Here is a 22,687-nt window from a genome sequence, read left to right as displayed (position 1 = left end):
TTCTGAACACCATTATTCTATAATATTCTCTTTGTGAAATGTCCTGTTTGTGGAAAAATTGATATCCAAAACGCTAAAGGACAGTTAATCACAAAATCTTGAACATCTAAATGACTCCATCTTTCCCTACCACACTATTTTTTATCTTCAATAGTAATTCTCAGATCCAATTAATGATTCATAACTTGTGGACATTATGTTGAGTATGTCGTCCTAGGAACAAGGTGTCACAGATTTTTAAAACAGAACAGTTGTATGAAACCATTTTGTTATGAATGGGTATGTTGCATATTGTGATAACTACAGAGCTGCATGCTCAACAGATTTCAATGAATAATGAATAGACGGTATTGCTGTATGTTGGCTTACATGGCTGCAAGTATATATTGTGGATGAAGATTGCTGCTGTTAAGGAAAAGCTAGCCAGTTGGTCTCAGTTTTGAAGGGTAGAGATTTGCTTGATAAGAGATTCTGGAATGAAAAGCAATATCTGTGTTTGGCAAAATTATCAGTGATATTCAAGTTGAGAGAAGAATATGTAATTTGTGACTCGAGCATAATTTTGAGGTCTAGTATATTATTGAAGGACAGCTTGTTTTAAGTGAAGAATATATCATTTGAATTGTGCATGAGGAGTATGATTTTAGAATCAAACATCATGGAAGGTTGAATTTGATAATAAATTTTAACAGAGTTCTGGAAAATATTATTATGTTTTGGTTGGTGCCTCAGCTGACTGGAGTTGGTGCTTGGGTTGGTGCTTCAATTGACTGGAGTGGTGCTTTGAAGAGGTTCAGTGCTTTCTAATAGTTGGTGCCCTTTGTGAGTTGGTGCTCACTTTTGTAATTTGTATTGGTGTCCATTTATGTTAAAACAAAAGCTATTGTGCGTCATGTTTTTTTACCTAAAAGGGTTTTCCACAAGAAATCTGGAGTATGCATCTTTATGGCTGCTCTCATTATGTTTTATGTGGTTTCATGAAGTCAAAAGTTTTAAAATTTTGAAATACCTATTCGCATCCCCCCTCTCTATATTTCCTGTGTGTTTGACACATTGTCCATTCACCATTTGGTTAGTATGCATAAAAGCAATCATGTGAACTAAATCGCAATAGGAATAAAAGATGACTATTATGCACTTTTGTATTTTAATTTTCAAAACATCAGCTAGATACCATGTATGAGAATACTTTGAATCTCAAAACAAGAAATCTGAAGTATTTAGATTACACACTATTTTCCTTATTTTGTAACTAATTTTTGCAAGCCTCTCTTTATGACAATTATTTTGTATTGGCATGTAGAAAGGCAACCAACATGAGAATTGAAATTCTTTTCCATACCCTAGGTCACCGACAAGAAATTCTTCCTCAAATGCTGGGGAGACAATGTTCGACTGTGCTATTCTAGTGCTATAATCAACATTCTCATCCGTCTTTTCCATGAGAGATATTGTCGAGGTAATCTCGACCTTCTCTATGCGACTCCAAGCTTCCATCTTTGAGCTGTCCAAATCAATCATTCTATTTTTGTTTTTTGGAATTGTCAATCTCTTCTACTGAAACTTTTAAGAGGACATTGTGTTCATCTTCAACCAAAAACGTTACACCCCATTTGATGGGTACAAACAATCAGTTTAAAGATGTGTTGTATGATTGTAATTTCAACTGTTCTTCATGATTGTGATATTTTCAGCCTTATCCATCTTATCTTCTTTCTTCTTCTCATGAAATGCTAAACAAATGGGACTTTGAAACTGTCCTCTGAAAGGCACTCCTCAGAAGTTTTGAATAACCTCTCCTTGAGGCATAACTTTTCTTGCAGACGCTACAAATTAGTAAAATGTATATGCTCCCTTAAATTTTCTAGGTTTCTCTAATATTGACCAAACCATTGAGAGGTTTTAAACACTCAAATTTCATTATCCCAACTTTTGAACAAAGATTTAAAGAAATCTACCATGATCAACTACTGAAAACCCTACAGGCTGGCAAGATCTTCTCTTAACAACATTATCAGATTTCCAAAATCCATAATTTGAAGCAGTTCTTTTTCTGGAAATGATTGTGTATTTATTTAGCATCAACATTTCGGATCACACTCTGTGATCCATCATTAAGATGAGTGAGAAGGATAGGATGATATGCAAACTAGCCAAATAGAGAGAAATAAAAAGGCAAGGAGAGAGAATGACACGCACCACAAAGCAAAGAGGAAAAAATAAGAAGAATTAAAAAACCAATAAATAAACACAAAAGCCCAAAAATCTCAAAAGACGATACGTAGGACTAAATATAATCAAAACAATAAACAATGAAAAACCCAAACAAGGAACAAAATAAAAGAAGAAATGCAAATATAACAAAATAAATAGAATAGCCTCAAGATAACAACAAGAACAAGAATAGAATATATAAATTAAAGAACACTAATGACAAAAATACAATCAGATGAAAAAACGAAAAAAGGTTATATAATATATATACACATATATATAGATAAATGAAGCAACTAAAGGAAAGAGGGTGAAATAAACCATTAAATAGAAAAAAATTAAACTAAGAAATAAAATCAATACATGAATTTTTAAAAGGGGGATCTAAAAACTAGACGAAAATAAAGGGGCTCCAGAACATAAATGAAAACCTAATACAAGAATAAGAACTAGAAAATAATAAAACTACAAAAAAAAAAAGTATATATATATATAGTACTCTATATATAAGGATAACAAATCCCGAAAACAACCTAAATAGAACTACGCAAACAATAGGAGTAAAGAGGAAAATAAAATGGAAAAGACCTAAAAATAAAACAAAATGCATACAAAATATAGACCACCCACAAATATAATGCATGAAAATCCAATCCAAGATTCTCCTTTTCTACAAGCTAATCACACGTTAAAGAAGCAAGCATAAGCTTAGCCAAAATCTACAAATATCCTGCAATTTAAAGCCAAAAAGCCTCTTTTACAGGAAATCCCAAAACAATTGGGCACCGAAACCACAACCAAGCAGAAAAATTCCCTGGCATGAATCTCATGTAACACCCTCTGCCCAGTGTCCCCTGGCTTCTTCCATTTCCAATGCAGTTTGCCACTTCTGTACGCTTGACATCACAACCACTAAATGCCAAAAAACTGGCTACAAGAAGATGCCACACTAAGATTGGAAAAATAAATAAATTGAAATATATTTGGTGATAAAATAATATACTATTCATAACCAAGTCACCCAAATTAATTTATTTTCCAATCAATATAATTATACAAGATCATTACTAATGAGGTAGAGATGTGCATATATAAAACATTGAAATATTTCAGGGCCAGCTTGACCCAATATGATATTACACATCATCATTGCATGGCTTTGGGGCTGGCAACATAGAAGAAAAACTATAATCAAGATTACACAAGTTCCGACAAACTTATTGAATGACCTTGAAGGGACCATCAGGGTAACTCTTTATATTTGTACGCCAGTCTTACACAGCTATTTCAAATAAGGCACTCCATGTCACCTATGAATTGATGCAACACATGGTGCTGGTCTGCAAGGACAAGCCCTGCACCTTGTCAGAGGCTCACACTAAAGAGTCTTCAGTCGGCATTAGCTAACTTAATTTGTTCTAAAAACTTGTTAATGCACTCAATATCACTCAGATTCTCACCCACTCTTTCCAGATACCAGAATTAAGATATGCTCAAGGGAAGGGAAAAAAAAAACAAGCAAGCCCTGGGAGATCATTGCCCAATGCTTATATACTGCCCAATTATCACAACACTGAAAATATGTAATTATTTTGTCCCATAATTTCAGATGCTTGTTGTTGTAACCTAACAACAAATGAACTAGCTATTCTACAGGTGAAACATAATTGAATGCTTCAATTTGGAACCCATCAATGAAAAACAACCTGCCTGCAACTGACTAATAAATTAGTTCTTAAATTATATATGAAAATTGGAAACGTACCCATACACAACAAGAATAGATTACGAAATTTGGAGCTTTGTTGTCATTAATTCTTCTTAAAGGCCATCTTAGGTCCATTTAAACTTGTTGAGTACAAAAAATGGATAGTTGACCCTACTCGTGTCCTCACCAAAAGGTCAAGGAAATCTAGTGAGATGCTCTTCATGGGTGAGAGTTTATATTGACAACACCATGCACAGACATTATCTAACAAAACACCAATTATCTCTCTGCATTTTTCGATTGTAAAAATAATTTTTATAAAATGACAGGACTGAGGCAAAACAACCTGAGACATCGCACAAATTGGCATAGTATGATAACCATTTGTTTGAAAGTTGGTACCCCAAGTTTATTTACATTGAACAGTAACTCATCATCTGTCTATAGCAAAATGCACTTATCAATGCAATACCAATGAATTGCATATGGATATGTCAAAATAGCTATAGTTAAATTACTATCTGCGTTATGTATCCTAATCATATGGCCAGTCTTCCTCTGTAGCCATGATATTCATAACTTCTTTGGCAATGAGGCCAGGCTTCCTTTCTCATATTTGTAATGCTAACAGCTTTGAAGATAGCATTATTGTTTCAAATATGTTTGGCATTACCCTGTTTAAGTTTAGAGTCCCACAATAACTGTAAAGTTTTATTATGCTGTGGTCTTGATTGGTGTAAATCTCAATTTCAGTAAGTCTTGATAATGCAGACATTAAATTACAGTGATACTGTAATTCTTATTTCTTGGTGTTTATTGATGAATTAAATAATGTGTTGAAAACTGAATATATCTCAGACTGGTATGTATTATGGTCTGCAATGTGAGAGTATGATTTCCACAGTTATTGATCAACTTCACACCGCAGATGATAATATCTATATATAAGTGCGTATAAGGGAAAAGACATGGTGAGGGATCACGTTCCAATATAACCCGACAGTCATGATGTATAACATGAGTCGAGTCACGATAGTTTGTAACCGAAGGCAAACATTAGTTAATCTGCCTTTGACAAAGCTTCCGCTCATGGTGGTAAGCATGCACTACGTAATATAATCTGCTATATAATGATAAAGTCTTATGTGAGCATCATGTGCTATTGGCAGTATAAACTGATTACATTATATAAATGCTTAATCTAATCTTGAGTGTATATATATATATATACAATTATTGTAATCAGTTATGCAAGATTGACTTGAGGATAGACATAAAAATATAGATTCAATTTCACACAAGCTAACATTCTTAACACTCCCTCTTTAGCAAGGGAAATTGAAATAAGTTTGACTTACACAATAAGATGTAATCATCATTATGTCTTAAACTAAGGGAGAGAAAGAAGAAAGAATTAAAAAAAAAATGGATTTTCATGGTGTCCGGCTATTGTCCAAAAGACCCGTGAAGGTTATCAATGTGTCCGGCAAAATCCGGCCTGAAAAACAAGGATAACCCAAACTTTCTATAATGGGCACCCACTAGTTATAACTTCGTGAAAGAATTTGCAAGAAAGCTCTGATACCACTGTAATGGGCACCTATCGGTTATAACTTCGTGAAACACTTTGCAAGTAAGCTCTGATACCACTGTAATGGGCACCCTCGAAATGCCCTAAAACTGAAACAATTGCCAAAATAGATTTTTCAATGCAAACTGAAGATGGAACCGATGCTGAAATTATATTAATTATCAAAATGATGAAATCAAGTACAAAGCAATGTATTCCAAAGGCCAAACCCCAAGGGAATGACGTCTAGAATGTTATAAGAGAGGATGAACGTCCTCTAATGCCAAGAAAAGATATGTGAGTCACACATCCAAGCTCTTATCAAACGTCATTCACAAAAATCCCATGCTCAACAATGACTCTCCCCCCTCTATTTATACTTTTCTTACACCCTTCTAGAAGGGAATCAAATATTAATTAATTGCAAGTACTAGAAGCTTCCCCCTTCCAATAATTAATGCACTCTCTAGAAACTCCTCCCTTGCAATACAATAATTAATTGTGCTTCTAGAAAATTAAATTACTAGAGGCTTCCACCTTTCCAATAATTAATACACACTCTAGAAGCTTCTCCCTTGTAATACAATAATTAATTAAATCAATTAAATATAGTCACCTTCTAATTTTTAATTTTAATTTATTTAATGACTTTATAAGAGATTAATTTAATTTTCTCTTATGCTCCACATAGACTTTGGAGAACGTAAAGGCTAAAAGATGGGGTCATTATAGTCCGCCCTCCTTGAAATTGCTTGTCCCCAAGCAATCCAACAACACAATGAACTCCAACCTCCACCTGGATCCCAAATGAAGTAGTATGTGACATCCCTGTGGACATTAAACCAACTGCAAACCAACATCACCGAGACTAACCACCTGTCCTGTAGCCTAGCACCCAAAACTTGTGCTGATGATGTACTCATGCTAACTGTATCAACAATAGGTGTAGCTGCATCGAAATATATGGACATAGGAACAACACTAACTGCTGCAATAGAAAACTGAATTGAGTCTATGGTTGATGAAAACTCATAAACAATATGTGCGCCATCATTAGAATACACATCAACCACGGCATGCATACTGCTAAACTCCTCATTGGATGATTCAACTAACATAGAAGTGAAGAACGTAAAGGCTAAAAGATGGGGTCATTACAGTCCGCCCTCCTTGAAATTGCTTGTCCTCAAGCAATCCAGCAACACAATGAACTCCAACCTCCACCTGGATCCCAAATGAAGTAGTATGTGACATCCCTATGGACATTAAACCAACTGCAAACCAACATCATCGAGACTAACCACCTGTCCTGTAGCCTAGCACCCAAAACTTGTGCTGATGATGTACTCATGCTAACTGTATCAACAATAGGTGTAGCTGCATCGAAATATATGGACATAGGAACAACACTAACTACTGCAATAGAAAACTGAATTGAGTCTATGGTTGATGAAAACTCATAATCAATATGTGCGCCATCATTAGAATACACACCAACCACTGCATGCATACTGCTAAACTCCTCATTGGATGATTCAACTAACACAGAAGTGGCTGTTGATATAATTGTATCCTTGCATTCTCCTAATCCCACTATTGCAACAGCGCCATCCCCTGACAAAGCTTCATATGTGGTCTCCTGATTTTGCGCGCATGTCTCTATTGACTCTACTGAAATGCCCACATCACCAACATCATAGCTAGGTGGCTCTATACATGTCTCGATCCCACCTGAGGAATCAACTACCTCTTGCACTGGAGCAACATACAAATCGTCAATATTGATGCCTATCTATCTAGCCATAAGCTGCAACATCATATCCATTCGCCTATTCTACTCCTGTTGCAAACGTTGTCCTGCCTCTAATGTACTCAATAACCTGAGCATTACATTTTCCTGATACATTTTGTTAAACACTATTCTCTCTATCTGGCTATTCCAAATTCCCTATAAGATCTCCACAGGATGGCAGGACTTATAGCTCTGATACCACTATAATGGGCCCCCCGGATTATAACTTCGTGAAACACTTTGCAATTAAGCTCTGATACCACTGTAATGGCCACCCTGGAATGCCCAAAAACAGAATCAACGACCGAAATAGATTTTTTATGCAAACTGAAGATTGAACTGATGCTAAAATTATATTAGTTCTCAAAATGATAAAATCAAGTACAAAGCAATGTATTCCAAAGGCCAAACCCCAAGGGAATGACGTCTAGAATGTTACAAGAGAGGATGAACATCCTCTAATGCCAAGAAAAGATATGTAACTCACACATCCAAGTTCTTATCAAATGCAATTCACAATCATCTGATGCTCAACAATGACTCTCCCCCCTCTATTTATACTTTTCCTACACCCTTCTAGAAGGGAATCAAATATTAATTAATTGCAAGTACTAGAAGCTTCCCCCTTCCAATAATTAATGCACTCTCTAGAAACTCCTTCCTTGCAATACAATAATTAATTGTGCTTCTAGAAAATTAAATTACTAGAGGCTTCCACCTTTCCAATAATTAATACACACTCTAGAAGCTTCTCCCTTGTAATACAATAATTAATTAAATTAACTAAATATAAAGTCACCTTTTAATTTTTATTTTTAATTTATTTAATGACTTTATAAGAAATTAATTTAATTTTCTCTTATACTCCACATAGACTTTGGAGAACGTGAAGGCTAAAAGATGGGGTCATTACACTTTCAAAACAATGGATTTTCATGGTGTCCCGCTATCGCCCAAAAGACCCATGGAGGTTATCAATGTGTCCGGCAAAATCTAGCCCGAAAGATAACAGCAATTTCAACCATTGTTTGAAAACAGATCAACTAAAATAAAGTCGTCACTTTATAATAGGATCAGAACACACGGAAGGTCGTCACTTTTCACAATACAAGCTTGCAAGCAAAAAATAATAATTTGTATTCATAGATATTAGATAATAAATGCATTTACAATAATATCATACCAAGTTTTCCTTAGAAGTACATAATTTTCAACTTCGCAAAAGGTTTGGTGAAAATATCAGCATTCTGTTCATTTGTACTGATATAACTCAATTTAATGATATCTCTGCCGACCATGTCTCTTATGTACTGATATGGAGTCTCGATATGCTTTGATCGATCGTGGAAAATTGGATTTTCTGACAGCTTGATACAATTTTGACTATCACAATGAATCACAGATGGTTTTAAAGGTTTTCCAAATAGCCCAAATAGTAGTTTCCTTAACAAAACTGCTTCACGTGCTCCCATGGAAGAGGCTACATACTCAGCTTCAGTAGAACTCAAGGCAACAACTGGTTGTTTTCTACTGAACCAAGATATCATTGCTAACCCAAGACTGAAACAACAACCTATAGTGCTTTTGCGGTTAGAGGAACAACCTGCCCAATTTGAGTTAGTATATCCTTCCAAATTTATCTCAACATTTTCATACTTTAATCCAAAGCCAATAGATCCTCGTAAATATCTTAATATATGTTTTGCAGCTATAAGATGAATCTTCTTAGGTTTACAAATAAAATGACTAAGAACATTTGTAGCATAGCATATGTCAGGTCTGGAATTCACAAGATACATAAGAGATCTAATTATTTGTCTAAAGAGAGTAGGATCAATGTCCTCAGATTTTGATGCTTCTTCTTTTAGCTTGTGTAAGTTTGTTTCCATCGGAGTAGATAAGGGCTTACTATCCATCATTCCAAATCTAGTCAGAATATCTTGAGTGTACTTTCCTTTATGTAAGAAAATCTAGTCTTTCTTCTGATTAACTTCTAATCCCAAGTAGTGTAGTAACCCTAAATCTTTCATTTCAAATTCAGCTATCAGATCTTGTTTACATTTTTCAATTAATTTATCATCACCTGTTATTAGCAAGTCGTCAACATATAGAACAAGTATTACCATCTCATCATTTGTGGTTTTGAAGTATATGTTAGAGTTGGCTTCATTTTTTGAGTATCCAAGTTTGGATAGGTAGTTATCTATCCTTTCATGCCAAGCCCGAGGAGCCTGTTTGAGACCATAGAGTGCTTTCTTGAGTTTACATATATATATATATATATATATATATATATATATATATATATATATATATATATATATATATATATATATATATATATATATTTTATCTTTTATAGTGAACCCTTCAGATTGTTCTATGTAGACTTCTTCATTAATGACCCCATTTAGGAATGCAATTTTTACATCCATTTGATGAATCTTCCATCCTTTTGATGCTGTAACTGCAATAATTGTTCTTACACAAGTGTAACGAGCTACTGGAGCAAAAGTTTCTTCATAGTCAGTGCCAGCTTTTTAGGAAAATTCTCGAGCAACAAATCTAGCTTTGTGTTTTTCAATACTTCCATCAGTGGCATATTTGATTTTGTATAACCATTTTGAAGATACAACTGTTTTGTCTTTAGGCCTAGTGACAATATCCCAATCATCGTTCTGAATTATGGAATTGTATTCTTCTACCATGGCATCTTTCCACTCTTGTGACTTTAGGGCTTCTTCAGTTGTTGATGGTTTAGTTTTGTTTAGCTCAGTTATAAGAGCAGTGTAACATGATTGATTTCAAGTTCTCTTGTTTTCTTTTGAGATCTCATCTGGTTCCACATTGTTTTCTTCAAGCATCTTCCTTGCCCATAATGGTCTTTTCTTCCCATTAGTTATATCCAGTTATCTCTCTTCAGGTGTATGCTCCCTCTGATTTTCAGTTTGTCCAATTTCCCCATCATCTGAGATTGGTTCATCTTCTATACCGGTTGAAAGTTTTAAAGCAGAATCCTCTTCAAAAATTACATCTCTACTTATTTCAACTGATCTTTGTCCAAGAATATAAATTCTATAACCCTTGGAATTTTCACTATATCCTATAAATATACCTCTCTTCCCAGAAGGTTCAAGTTTAGTCCACTTTTCTTTGGGTATGTGAATATATACTAGACATCCGAATATTCTAAGATGACTTAGATCTGGTTTGGTCCCTGAGAAGACTTCTTCAGGTGTGGTATTCTTTAGAAATGAATGTGAACATTTGTTTTGAGTGTATACTGCAGTCTTGGAAGCTTCTACCCAAAATGAGGCATGCATATTTTGATCATGTAACATAGCTTTTGTAGCTTCAATGATGGTTCTATTTTTCCTTTCTGCGACTCCATTTTGTTGAGGATTATAAGGTACTGTCTACTCCCTCTTAATCCCAACAGAATTACAAAAACTTTTGAAGATATCGCATGTATATTCTCCTCCATTGTCTGATCTTAATGTTTTAATCCTTTTACTTGTCTGATTTTCTACTAATGCTCTGAAGGTTTTGAATTTTGATAAAAATTCATTTGATTCTTTGACTTTCAAGAAATTGATCCAGGTCTTCCTAGAAAAATCATCAATGAAAGATATGTAATAAAGGAAACCTCCTAGAGAAGGTGTGGGCATGGGTCCACAAAGGTCTGAGTGGATTAGTTCCAAGACTGATTTTGACTTATGTTCAATAGAGGGAAAAGGTTTTTTTATGATTTTCCCTAGAGCACACCCTTTGCAAGTTCCTATATGAGATGAGTCTAGTTTAGGAGTACCAGAAGTTAATCTTATCTAAATTAGGAAGTGAACTAAACCCAATGTGCCCAAGTCATCCATGCCATAATTCATTAACATTAGATGTTTCAAGACTAAGAGCTTGAGTTTGAATATTGCTTAATCTATATAATGTTCCAAATCTGGACCCTATGATAATAGCACTTTTCATATTTGAGTTATTAGGCCAATATAGTACTTTGTCTTTGTTAAAGGTGACATGATATCCACCATCAGTTAGACTTGAGATGGAAATTAGGTTCCTTTTTATGCCTGATACAAATAAAACATCTTTAAGATTAAGTGTAGTTCCATCTTTTAATTTTATGGAACATGTCCCAATACCTTTTACAGGATAGGTAGAATTGTCTCCAATTGTAACTCCTTCAGTCATATAAGTTCCAAATGTATCAAACATATCTATGAATCCAAAGATGTGACGGGATGCACCACTGTTTAAGATCCAAGCTTCTTTATTTGAATTTACTTCACTTGAAAGTGCAGAATAGTATAGTTGATTTTCATCTTCCTTTGTTTCAGCAAGGGAGGCTAGAATTTTCTCTTTCTGGACAATTTCTGAAAGTGTGTCCTATTTTCTCACACTTATAACACTTAACATAAGAATGATCTTTATTAAAATTCCTTTTATTAATATTTAATTTCCTTTTATTGAATTTCCTCTTTCGTTTATCTGAGACAGTGTGAAGAGCCTGATGTTCTCCCCTCTTGATTTGAAGTGATCCCTCTGGAGATTAACCTTGATTCTTCTGCTATGCATTCATTTTTTCAATTGATCAAAAGTAGGAATTAAAGATCTGCTTACCACTTGTATGAAGGTGTCCCAAGACATTGGAAGCCCTCTTAGAGCTATTAATGAAAGTTCTTGATCTTCGATTTTGTTTCCAATTGAAGATAATTGTTTCTTCGTTTTAGAAATTTTCTCAAAGTAGAGTGAATAGAATCTCCTTTTTCCATTTTAATAGTCAATAATTGAGATTTTAGGTGATTAGTCTACTTGAGTTATTTATCTCAAATGTATTTTGAATGGTCTTCAATACTTCATATGCACTTTTGATCTCTGATATAGAAGGAAGGATGTGATCTTTGACTGAATCAATAACGATTTTCCTTGCTTTATTATTACGTCTTTTCCAGGTGAGTTTTCCAGTTTCATCTTGAGGTATTGGGAAATCTTTTTCAATGTAGTCTTCAAGTTCCAGTTCTTCCAGAATCGTAATGATACGAGTTTTCCAAGAGAAGAAATTTGATGCACCTTCAAGTCTATCTTCCACTCTATCGTTATTTGCCATTATTTCTTCCTTCAATCGAAATTTGAGATTTCTCTACCAATTTGGCTCTGATACCATGTAAAGTTTTATTATGCTGTGGTCTTGATTGGCGTAAATCTCAATTTCAATAAGTCTTGATAATGCAAACATTAAATTACAATGATACTGTAATTCTTATTTCTTGGTGTTTATTGATGAATTAAATAATGTATTGAAAACTAAATATAGCTTAGACTGGTATATATTATGATCTACGATGTGAGAGTATGATTTCCACGATTATTGATCAAATTCACACTGCAGATCATACTATCTATATAATTATATATATAAGTGCGTATAAGGGAAAAGACATGGTGAAAGGTCACATTCCAATATAACCCGACAGTCACGATGTATAACATGAGTCCAGTCACGATGGTTTGTAACCGAATGTTAATGTTTAGCATCTAAAGAAGCAAAACATGAATCTCTTATGTTACCACTCTTTGCTATGCACCACAAAGATATAAGCATCAGAATTATGTTACTACTGTTTGCTATGCATCACAGAGATATAAGCATCAAAATTATGTTACCACTGTCTGCTATGCACCACAGAGATATAAGCATACGTACATATATCCATATTGACATGTGCATACATATGTGTATACTTACACCTTTGTCATGCATCAGAATTATTGACAGTGAAAAGAGCATATTATTGACTAATTTATAATGGTCAGGCTTCATATTATCAACGACTTTAATGTCTTGCTTGTATCGGGTTTCATACCCTTGTGCTTTGTCTCTATCAAGTGTTGACCATTATCGGGCCCTTGATTTATTATCGGCCGATGGCTTATGAATTTGTTTTGGTAGTTATCTTAACTAACATGCCTCCGAAGAGGCATGTCCCTACGTGGCTCTTGGGCCACGTAGAGACATGACTCTTTCGAGTCATGGCTTTCCACTACCTATATATACTTACTCACTACCGCAAGGAAAAGCATCAATATAAGGCATCCAAGTACTTGCAGAGAAACATCAGTATTGTGAAATGTTACTGTTATCATCTTCATCTATTTTGTTATACAGAGATCCAATGCATTGACTACTGCTGAAGGAGGAAGACAATCAAATATTTTGTTGCAAGTCGTGTAGTTAGAGATAAGTACTTATATTCTGCATAATTCAAATTAGAACTTATCTGCAAGCATTATTTTGTAATTGTTTATCTATCAGAGATCCACTATACTTAACATGGTATCAGAGCTGCACTGATAAGAAAACTTTTACAAAATATCCAATCTAAACTAATTTCAAAAGTTAAAGGAAGAAAGTTTTAAATCAATGTATTAAATGGTGAATCACATAAGAATAGAAGATAGGTTAGATGGAACATCAAACTTCTCATCTTGGAAAATCAGATTATTAATAGTACTAAGAGAGATGGAATTAGAAAATTACATTGAATCAAATTTACCCATGCCTGAAAATGAATCCGAGAACGTAACATGGAAAAGGCATAATAATAAAGCAATGAAAATCATCATAAACTCAGTAAAAGATCATATACTTCCATCTATAGCTAATCTTAAAACTACTTTTGAAATGTTCTCCTCCATTCAAAATACATTTGAAATTAACAATACAAGTAGATTAACTTTAAAACAAGATCTACTTTACATAAAAATGAAAAATGGAGAATCCATAACCTTGTATTTCTTGAGGATTATTGAACTAAAGGATCAACTCGCATCTATGAAAAATCAAGTTGATGACAAGGAGCTAAGCATGATCGCTCTAAGAGGTCTTCCTCTTTCGTGGAAAACTTTTATTGGAGGTTTAAGCTCTCGACTTGAGTTACCCAAATTTGAGTCTCTTAAAAACGAATGTACTCAAGAAGAATTAAGATTAATTATGAGAAGAATCATTTCAAATCAAGAGAGAGAATTTCAAGCTCTTCAAGTCAGTACCAATAATAAAAGAAAAAGGGAATTCATCAAGACAACAAGGAAATCAACAAATCATACAAGAAAAGGGATTGGTCCAAAGTACAATGCTTCAAATGTGACAAATTTGGTCACATTCATAACTTCTGTCCAGAACGAGAGAAAATACAAGCAGCCCTAGCAGAAGTTGAGTATGAAAAGAATGAAAATCATGCATTTTAAGTTGTTAAACAGAGATAAGATCCCAAAGTGAGGAATCAGATGGAGAATGATACATAATCAAATACATAAGTGACATATGCAATGTTGATTCAGTTTTTCAATCAAAGATATGGTATATCAAGAATGATTTACAAATGAGCAAACAACAGATATTCTCATTGAACCTCTTGTCAATGTTATATTGGAATATTTCAGGTAAACTTGATATGATCAAATTGTAATGTTGAATATTGTATTTAATTTCAATTTATATGTGATTATATAATTATTGCTTCAGATATGTAATGAAAGGTGACAATCTTTCTTTGGCATATATAATTAGAAGGTAATCATTGTAAGGTGGCGATCTTACCTATGATAGGCTTGTTATCATGGTTCTCTGGGCCGGAATTTGCCAGACACCATAATTACAAACAAATAGAAGGTAATCTTTCTAAGGTGATGAGCTTACGAACGATAGGCCTGTTATTATGACTGTGTTATCAGAAGTCATGAATAACAAAACAAGGTATAAGCATCTCTAGACATTGTTTAAGTGCAAGTAGAGATTATTTGGGCTTCTCTAGACATTACTTAAGTGCAAGTAGAGATTATATGAGCTATCTCCAGATATTGCTTAAGTGCAAGTAGAGATTATTTGAGGTTCTCTAGACATTGCTTAAGTGCAAGTAGAGATTATATGAGCTATCTCTAGACATTGCTTAAGTGCAAGTAGAGATTATGTGTGCTATCTCTAGAGATTGCTTAAGTGCAAGTAGAGACTATGTGTGCTATCTCTAGACATTGCTTAAGAGCAAGTAGAGATTTAATATGCTATCTCTAGGCATTGCTTAAGTGCAAGTAGAGATCGTTTACTGTTCATATTGTGTTGCTTATATGATGATTTTGATTTAATTAATGTTTTACTTCTCCCTAGCTAAAGAGGAAGTGTTAATGTTTAGCATCAAAAGAAGCAAAACATGAATCTCTTATGCTACCATTGTTTGCTATCTACCACAGAGATATAAGCATCAGAATTATGTTACTACTATTTGCTATGCATCACAGAGATATAAGCATCAGAATTATGTTACCACTGTCTGCTATGCACCACAGAGATATAAGCATACATACATATATCCATATTGAAATGTGCATACATATACTTATACTTACACCTCTGTCATGCATCAGAATTACTGATAGTGAAGACAGCATATTATTGACCAATTTATAATGGTCAGGCTTCATATTATCAGCGACTTCAATGTCTTGCTTGTATCGGGTTTCATACCCTTGTGCTTTGCCTCTATCAAGTGTTGATCATTATCGGGCCCTTGATTTATTATCGGCCGGTGGCTTATGAATTTGTTTTGGCAGTTATCTTAACTAACATGCCTCCGAAGAGGCATGTCCCTACGTGGCTCTTGGGCCACGTAGAGACATGACTCTTTCGAGTCATGGCTTTCCACTGCCTATATATACTTACTCACTGCCGCAGGGAAAAGCATCAATATAAGGCATCCGAGTACCTGTAGAGAAACATCAGTATTGTGAAATAAAACTGTTATCATCTTCATCTATTTTGTCATACAGCGATCCAGTGCATTGACTACAGCTGAAGGAGGAAGACAATCAAATATTTTGCTGCAAGTCATGCAGTTAGAGATAAGTACTTATATTCTGCATAATTCAAATTAGAACTAATCTGCAAGCATTATTTTGTAATTGTTTATCTATCAGAGATCCACTATACAAAACACCGAAGGCAAACATTAGTTAATCTGCCTTTGACAAAGCTTCCACTCACGGTGGTAAGCATGCACTACGTAATATAATCTGCCGATCATTAAGATCAAACAATCTGCTATATAATGATAAAGTCTTACGTGAGCATCATGTGCTATCGGCAGTATAAACTGATTACATTATATAAATGCTTAATCTAATCTTGAGTATATATATATATATATATATATAATTATTGTAATCAGTTATGCAAGATTGACTTGAGGATAGACATAAAAATACAGATTCAATTTCACACAAGCTAACATTCTTAAGAATAACCAACATCCTTGTAATGCGATGGAATTTCCTGTAGGGAAAATTATTTCGCAGAGGGCATTTACACAGTTAAAATCAAAATAAAATTTATGCATACATAATTTCAGAATGGTATCAACTTTATAAAGAAAAAGCCAGGGAGTCAAAGTTCAATCTTTCTAAGATACAAAATACTTCTACCTTATAATAGGACTAAATAGTAAATCAGAGTAGCATACAAAGAGATACTTTAACATGTAGAGCAAATTTTCCAGACTCTCTAATCCAGATAGATGGATACAACATTCATAAAAATATGTAAATAAGTTTCAATTATTCATGCAAACATTAAAAATATTTATTTATATAACTTGGTGTTGCTATTTTAAGTTTAGAATAAAATTATTCTATTATATTTATACCTTTAGTGATTTAAATATATAAGTGCACATAAGAACAATTTTTTTTAAAGTTCTTTTTAACAAATTTTCAATGCTTTGGAATAGCCCTTGACTAGATTCTGTACTATACATTATGGAACTGTATCAAGGTATATCAGATATGACTCAACTATAAGCACATATGTGGATGTCTGATAAATTAATAATAGTATCCAAAAGTATTGTATATGTACCTATAGTCCAATAGATACACATATCGAAGCAAAGGAGAGGAAGTATTGGGTAACTTTGGTGGAACAAACATTACAAGGGTGATTCCATCACTGGATTATGTGCCATGGGTAACTGCTTGAGTCTGACCTCTTGAGGTACTAGAACTTAAGAGCATAATTTGTAAACTCCAGTTGCCGAGAAATCTCTAATTTTTTGCTGGGTAAGTTTTTACAAGTTAAACTCTCGAGCTTTTGTAGAAACAGGAAAAACATGGGTAAAATGGCCAATACAGGTAAAATGTTGGATAAAATGCATTTTTCACATGTTTGGTTATAAAACCAAGCATTCTCCTTGAAGATGTCACTGAATTTTTTTTTCTTACTTTCTTGGTAACCAAGTTTTTGCCGAGTTGAAAATTCTGAGCCTGCTGAGTACTCTCTGAGTCCAAATCTGTTAACTATGCTTAAGAGTACTCAATGAACAAATCAAACTGCATCTAAACGTAGAGAAATTAACAAATAACCTGTGAAAGCCCCTAGCTCAATCAGTGAATTATTATCTTTTTAGCATCCTCTGCTTGAGTACTGGAGTATATTCACTTTAAATTAATTTGTTTAGTTAAAACAATTAATATATCTTAGTTAAAACAATTAACATATCTACTAAACAACATTTACATAGCAACACTTGCAAATTACAAACTACCAATGGATCCTGACCGTTTAATCTTACGAATTGTAGCATGTGAGCTTCATCTAATAAGACCGCAAAATCTTTTGTCTTACAATTCTGTAGCTTGAGGTTGACCATGACATGGGATTTAAAGAGCACATATCAAGTGTGTGCTTGCAATCTACTATATGCACAACTCTGGCAACGTACCCTAACTGACCATTGAACAAGGCTCCAAGGAAGGAAGCCTCTTATAAATAATTTTATGTCAGCTTCATTGAATAGGACCACACAATCAACCATCGAACTATACGGCAGTTTGAATGTGACCGCGACATAGGGTGTAAAGCATAGTTACAGGACTCAGACTCACCTCTGACTCGAAAAGTCAAAATCTGACTTGGACTCAGACTCGGCAATCGGACTTGGCCAGGACTCTGCAAGGACTCGAAAAATTGAAAAATCCACAAAATTCAAAGATTTTAAGGATTTGGTTTTTTCATGTATCATTTAGTCAACTAACATCAAATACACAATAATTGAAATAAATAGAAGCTACTTAACAATCATACACAATTTTGCATAGATCACATAAGTATAACAAAAAAATTCTAAGGAAAAAAACTGAATAACATAATATAAAGTTAAACATAGTGTCACTATCAAATGTCTACAATATATGAAATCCATGGAATCAAAAGTTGAAAACATATATCAAAATATCAGCTAGAGTGTAGAAGACTAAGGTTCGTAGTAGCCTATGCCCTCCTACGAATACACCTAAGATAAGTCATGGAAGACTCAGATGTTGAGAACTGTGTTTGTTACGCACTGTAGACAACAAGAGGGCTCTCAAGTATGTCTATCAATTTGCTTGGTGAAACACAACCTTTAACGGTAAGTCTTTTAATAACAATTATAGTTGGCTTACAAATTTTTGCCAAGCAAATGATCAAGAACATAGCCAACAACACATATACACGTAAGTTTGAAAGTTTATAACTTTATGTACAACACTAGAGAATTCTAACATTCATGAACATGTAAGTCTAAAAAAAAAAAGAACTCATGTACATCATTATAGAATTCTAACACAAATATATGTAAATCTGAAAATATTTGTACAAAATTACTAAACTCTACAATGCTGAAAGCGACTTCTTCATAATGAAACCCAGATAGTAACCTATATTGGCAGTGAGCCCTACAACATCATTTTTAATATACACTGAAAAAAACCGCTTCTAGAAATCTCTATCTTTTAAAAGAAATAGAAAAAAAAATTTGAGAGCCTTGGGCTTAGGACTCGATGAGTCTTCAGACTCTGCCAGGACTCGGCAAGCCCTTAGACTCTGCCAAGACTTGACCGAGTTCGAGTCCAAAGGCCATTTGCCTCGGAAAGGCCGCCTCTGCCTCAAACTCTCAGAGTCCCGAAACACTGGTGTATAGCTAAGAAAAATAAACAGAAACATGCACTATTCATTATATTCACAAAGGCCATGTAGCACATAATGCAATAAATCATTCACAAACCGTGGAATTAATACCAAATACTGTGAACCTCTTACACAATTTATCTATTCTAACTCAGTCAAGATTGTTCAAACTCATGTATATAGATCATAGTTACAGGACTCAGACTCGCCTCTGACTCGAACTCGAACTTGACGACCAGACTCGGTCGAGACTCGGCAAGGACTCAAAAAATCGAAAAATCCACAAAATTCAAAGATTTTAAGGATTTGGTCTTTTCATGCATCATTTAGTCAATTAACATCAAACACATAATAACTGAGATAAATAGAAGTTACTTAACACTCATACACAATTTTGCATAGATCACATAAGTATAACAACGAATTTCTGAAGGAAAAAAACTGAATAACATAACATAAAGTTAAACATTGTGTCACTATCAAATGTCTACAATATATGAAATCCATGAAATCAAAAGTTGAAAACATAAATCAAAATATCAGCTAGAGTGTAAAAGACTAAGGTTCATAGTAGCCTATGCCCTCCTACGAATACGCCTAAGATAAGTCATGGAAAACTCAGATATTGAGAAATGTGTTTGTTACGCACTGTAGACAACAACAGGGCTCTCAAGTATGTCTATCAATTTGCTTGGTGAAACACAACCTTTGAAGGTAAAAGTCTTTTAATAACAATTATAGTTGGCTTACAAATTTTTGCCAAGCAAATGATCAAGGACATAGCCAGCAACACATATACACGTAAGTCTAAAAGTTTATAACTTTATGTACAACACTAGAGAGCGCTGACATTCATGAATACGTAAGTCTAAAAATAAAAAATAAAAAACTCATATACATCATTATAGAATTCTAACACAAATATATGTAAATCTGAAAATATTTGTACAACATTGCTGAACTCTACAATGTTGAAAGCGACTTCTTTATAATGAAACCCAGATAGTAACCAATATTCGCAGAGAGCCCCACACCATCATTTTTAGAATTAACATACATTGAAAAAAAAAACACCTTCCAGAAACCTCTATCTTTTTTTAAAAAAAAGGAAAATTTTTTTTTATAAATTCGGGAGAGTCCTAGGCCATTTGCCTCGGAAAGGCCGCCTCTACCTCGGACTCGTAGAGTCCCGGAACACTGATATAGATGTATGTATGTATGTGTGTCTATATATCTATATCCATTTCTTCAAATTTATAAAGTTACGTAAAAAACAGAGTTGAAAAGGGAAAAGGCAAAAGAAGAAAATTTAAAACCATACCTTGAGTAAAAGTCGTGAATAAGTTCCCTTACTTCAGGCACTAATTCCAAGAAATTTCGGAAATTGCTGTTGTCTATAACTTTATTCTGGTAGCAAGACATAATAGAATAAGGCAAAACCATGAAATTGGCATAAGCAACAACAAATTTGCCTTTTATTATCTGAGAAATATATCAATATTGCAAGTTAAAAACAATTGCACCTTAAGTTCTGATCTATCAAATGATGCAAGAGCACACAGGGCTCCATATGTGGCAACATCTTGTGGAGCAATAACTTCTGTATAATTGTTTCCAAGTTCAAAGCTTGTCTCCACAAACTGCAATCACATAACATTGATATCAACAAGAATTATGAATTACAGGCTCTTTGCGGTCATGACTTCATTATGCATTTTAAAGAATAGTTTCAACAGCTTTTAAACCAGTATACAAACAGAGAACATAACATATTTAAGACCATGATTGTCACATATTCATTATTGTCTCGTATATAAGAAAGAAATCAAGATTCACTGATATGTGTTGAATAAGTATGGTATTTAAGGACAAAGAATGTGGCATTACCTTGCGAGCTGCTAGCTTGTATTTGGAGGCATGGAGATGGGCGAGTCCAGCGGCACATTTGAGCTTTGCGAGCAGCAGGTTGTCTTGGAGGTCAGGGGCTTGTGTCTGGGTCTGTTCGGCCTTCGTAACATAACTGGAGACATGCACAAACTGCCCCATTTCGATACTTACCAAGATCACATTGAGGCACATCTGAATTATATGCTTTGATGTGGTGCAGTAATCACGAGTTCTCACATAGTTCTTGAAGGCCTCTCCCAGCATCCCATGCGCATAGAAGAAGTCCCCGAAATCATTGTAACCCATTCGAATACTCTCCTTTATAAGATTTGTCTGCACACCAAAAACTAAAATCACAATCAAACCTCGGGGCTGGTGCTCTGGCCAAAAACGATCACAGTGACCCAAAAAAAAGAGGCCCGGCTCAATTCTTTTACGGCAGGGTTAAAGTACTAATCTATCTGAGGCTGTTTGAGGGAGATTTTAGACCCCCAGTTTAAACTTAGCCCGCAAGGTTTTTTATGTACCGAATGTCTAAATTAGGCATCTTGATGTATTTGATTGGATTGCTGCCTCGGTGTTGTTTAGGGCGGACTAAAATTTAAAACTTGTCCTTTTAAATTGAGTTTTGTGTTGAAATGCGAACACGGCAGACAGCAGCGAGAGAGAGAGCGATACCTTATACCCATTGAGTTCGTTCTCCAGCTTTTCTTTGCGGAGTTGAGCGCGGCGATCGACAGCATCCATCCAATCGTGCTCGTTGGAGAGTGAGAAAGGAGAAGAGGGGCCGAGTCTGGTCTCGAGCTTGTGCAGCACATCTTTGAGCAACGCCGTGTTGTCGCCCTTCTTAATCTCATGGTAGGCCATCCGCAGGGCTTCCAAGCCCACGCTTTCATTTCCACACCTGTCGGCAATGAACATCAGCCTCGTTATCTTCGTTCTCCCACTGTAAAGAGAAGCGTATGCCTCCACATCCATTTGCTCACTGCTCATCACAACCCCACCATTTCCATTTGCATTTGCAACTTCATTCCCATCCGTGCCTTCCTCCCAATCCATTTCACTTGGAGTGGCACTTCTGCAAATTTTTAAGTAGATTATGTACCTTATAGTTTTTATTGCTACCTTCACATGGTTCTGCAAAATTTATAGAGAACCCAATGCTGGTCCATGGGCAACGTGGGCTCCATTATTTTATTTCTTTTAAACGACTTTAACTAAATTCCAAAGCCAAAATTGGAACAAAAAACTAATTTTTCCTTACAATTTTTTTTAAGGAACTATAACTTGATATTGGTTTTCAGATGAAAATAATTCTAAATTATGGATCAGACTGATCGGTTTTCAGTAGTGATCGAAGAAAGTGAGCTTAATTTAACAAGAGCTCTTTGTGAGCTAGAGTCCGTGCATTTTGGGGTTGATAGTGGGGATGTAACTATCAACATGTATTCACAAAGGAAATAATATTGGAATTTTTAAGTGGAAGACTAGTGGTCGAAGACGATAGAGATATAA

The 22,687-nt window shown here is 34.6% G+C and overlaps 1 protein-coding gene across 1 annotated transcript in view; it reads right to left on the bottom strand.

The window, feature by feature from the left end:
• The window catches only part of LOC149552594 (COP9 signalosome complex subunit 1-like), a 38,709-nt gene extending 16,242 nt beyond the window's left edge, over positions 1-22,467 (bottom strand). The window contains exons 1-4 of the mRNA XM_089788195.1: positions 21,851-22,467; positions 21,173-21,505; positions 20,809-20,925; positions 20,607-20,692 (exon numbers count right to left, since the gene is read on the bottom strand). Of these exons, the coding sequence (XP_089644321.1) occupies positions 20,607-20,692; positions 20,809-20,925; positions 21,173-21,505; positions 21,851-22,231 (917 nt within the window). The 5' untranslated portion in view covers positions 22,232-22,467. The remainder of the gene's footprint in view (positions 1-20,606; positions 20,693-20,808; positions 20,926-21,172; positions 21,506-21,850) is intronic.
• Between the last annotated feature and the right edge of the window lie 220 nt (positions 22,468-22,687).

The sequence above is a fragment of the Cupressus sempervirens genome, chromosome 6 (genome assembly GCF_028749045.1).
Source record: "Cupressus sempervirens isolate cs-2001-9-10 chromosome 6, ASM2874904v1, whole genome shotgun sequence".
Lineage (NCBI taxonomy): Eukaryota > Viridiplantae > Streptophyta > Pinopsida > Cupressales > Cupressaceae > Cupressus > Cupressus sempervirens.
This window is presented reverse-complemented; position numbering and strand designations above follow the sequence as displayed.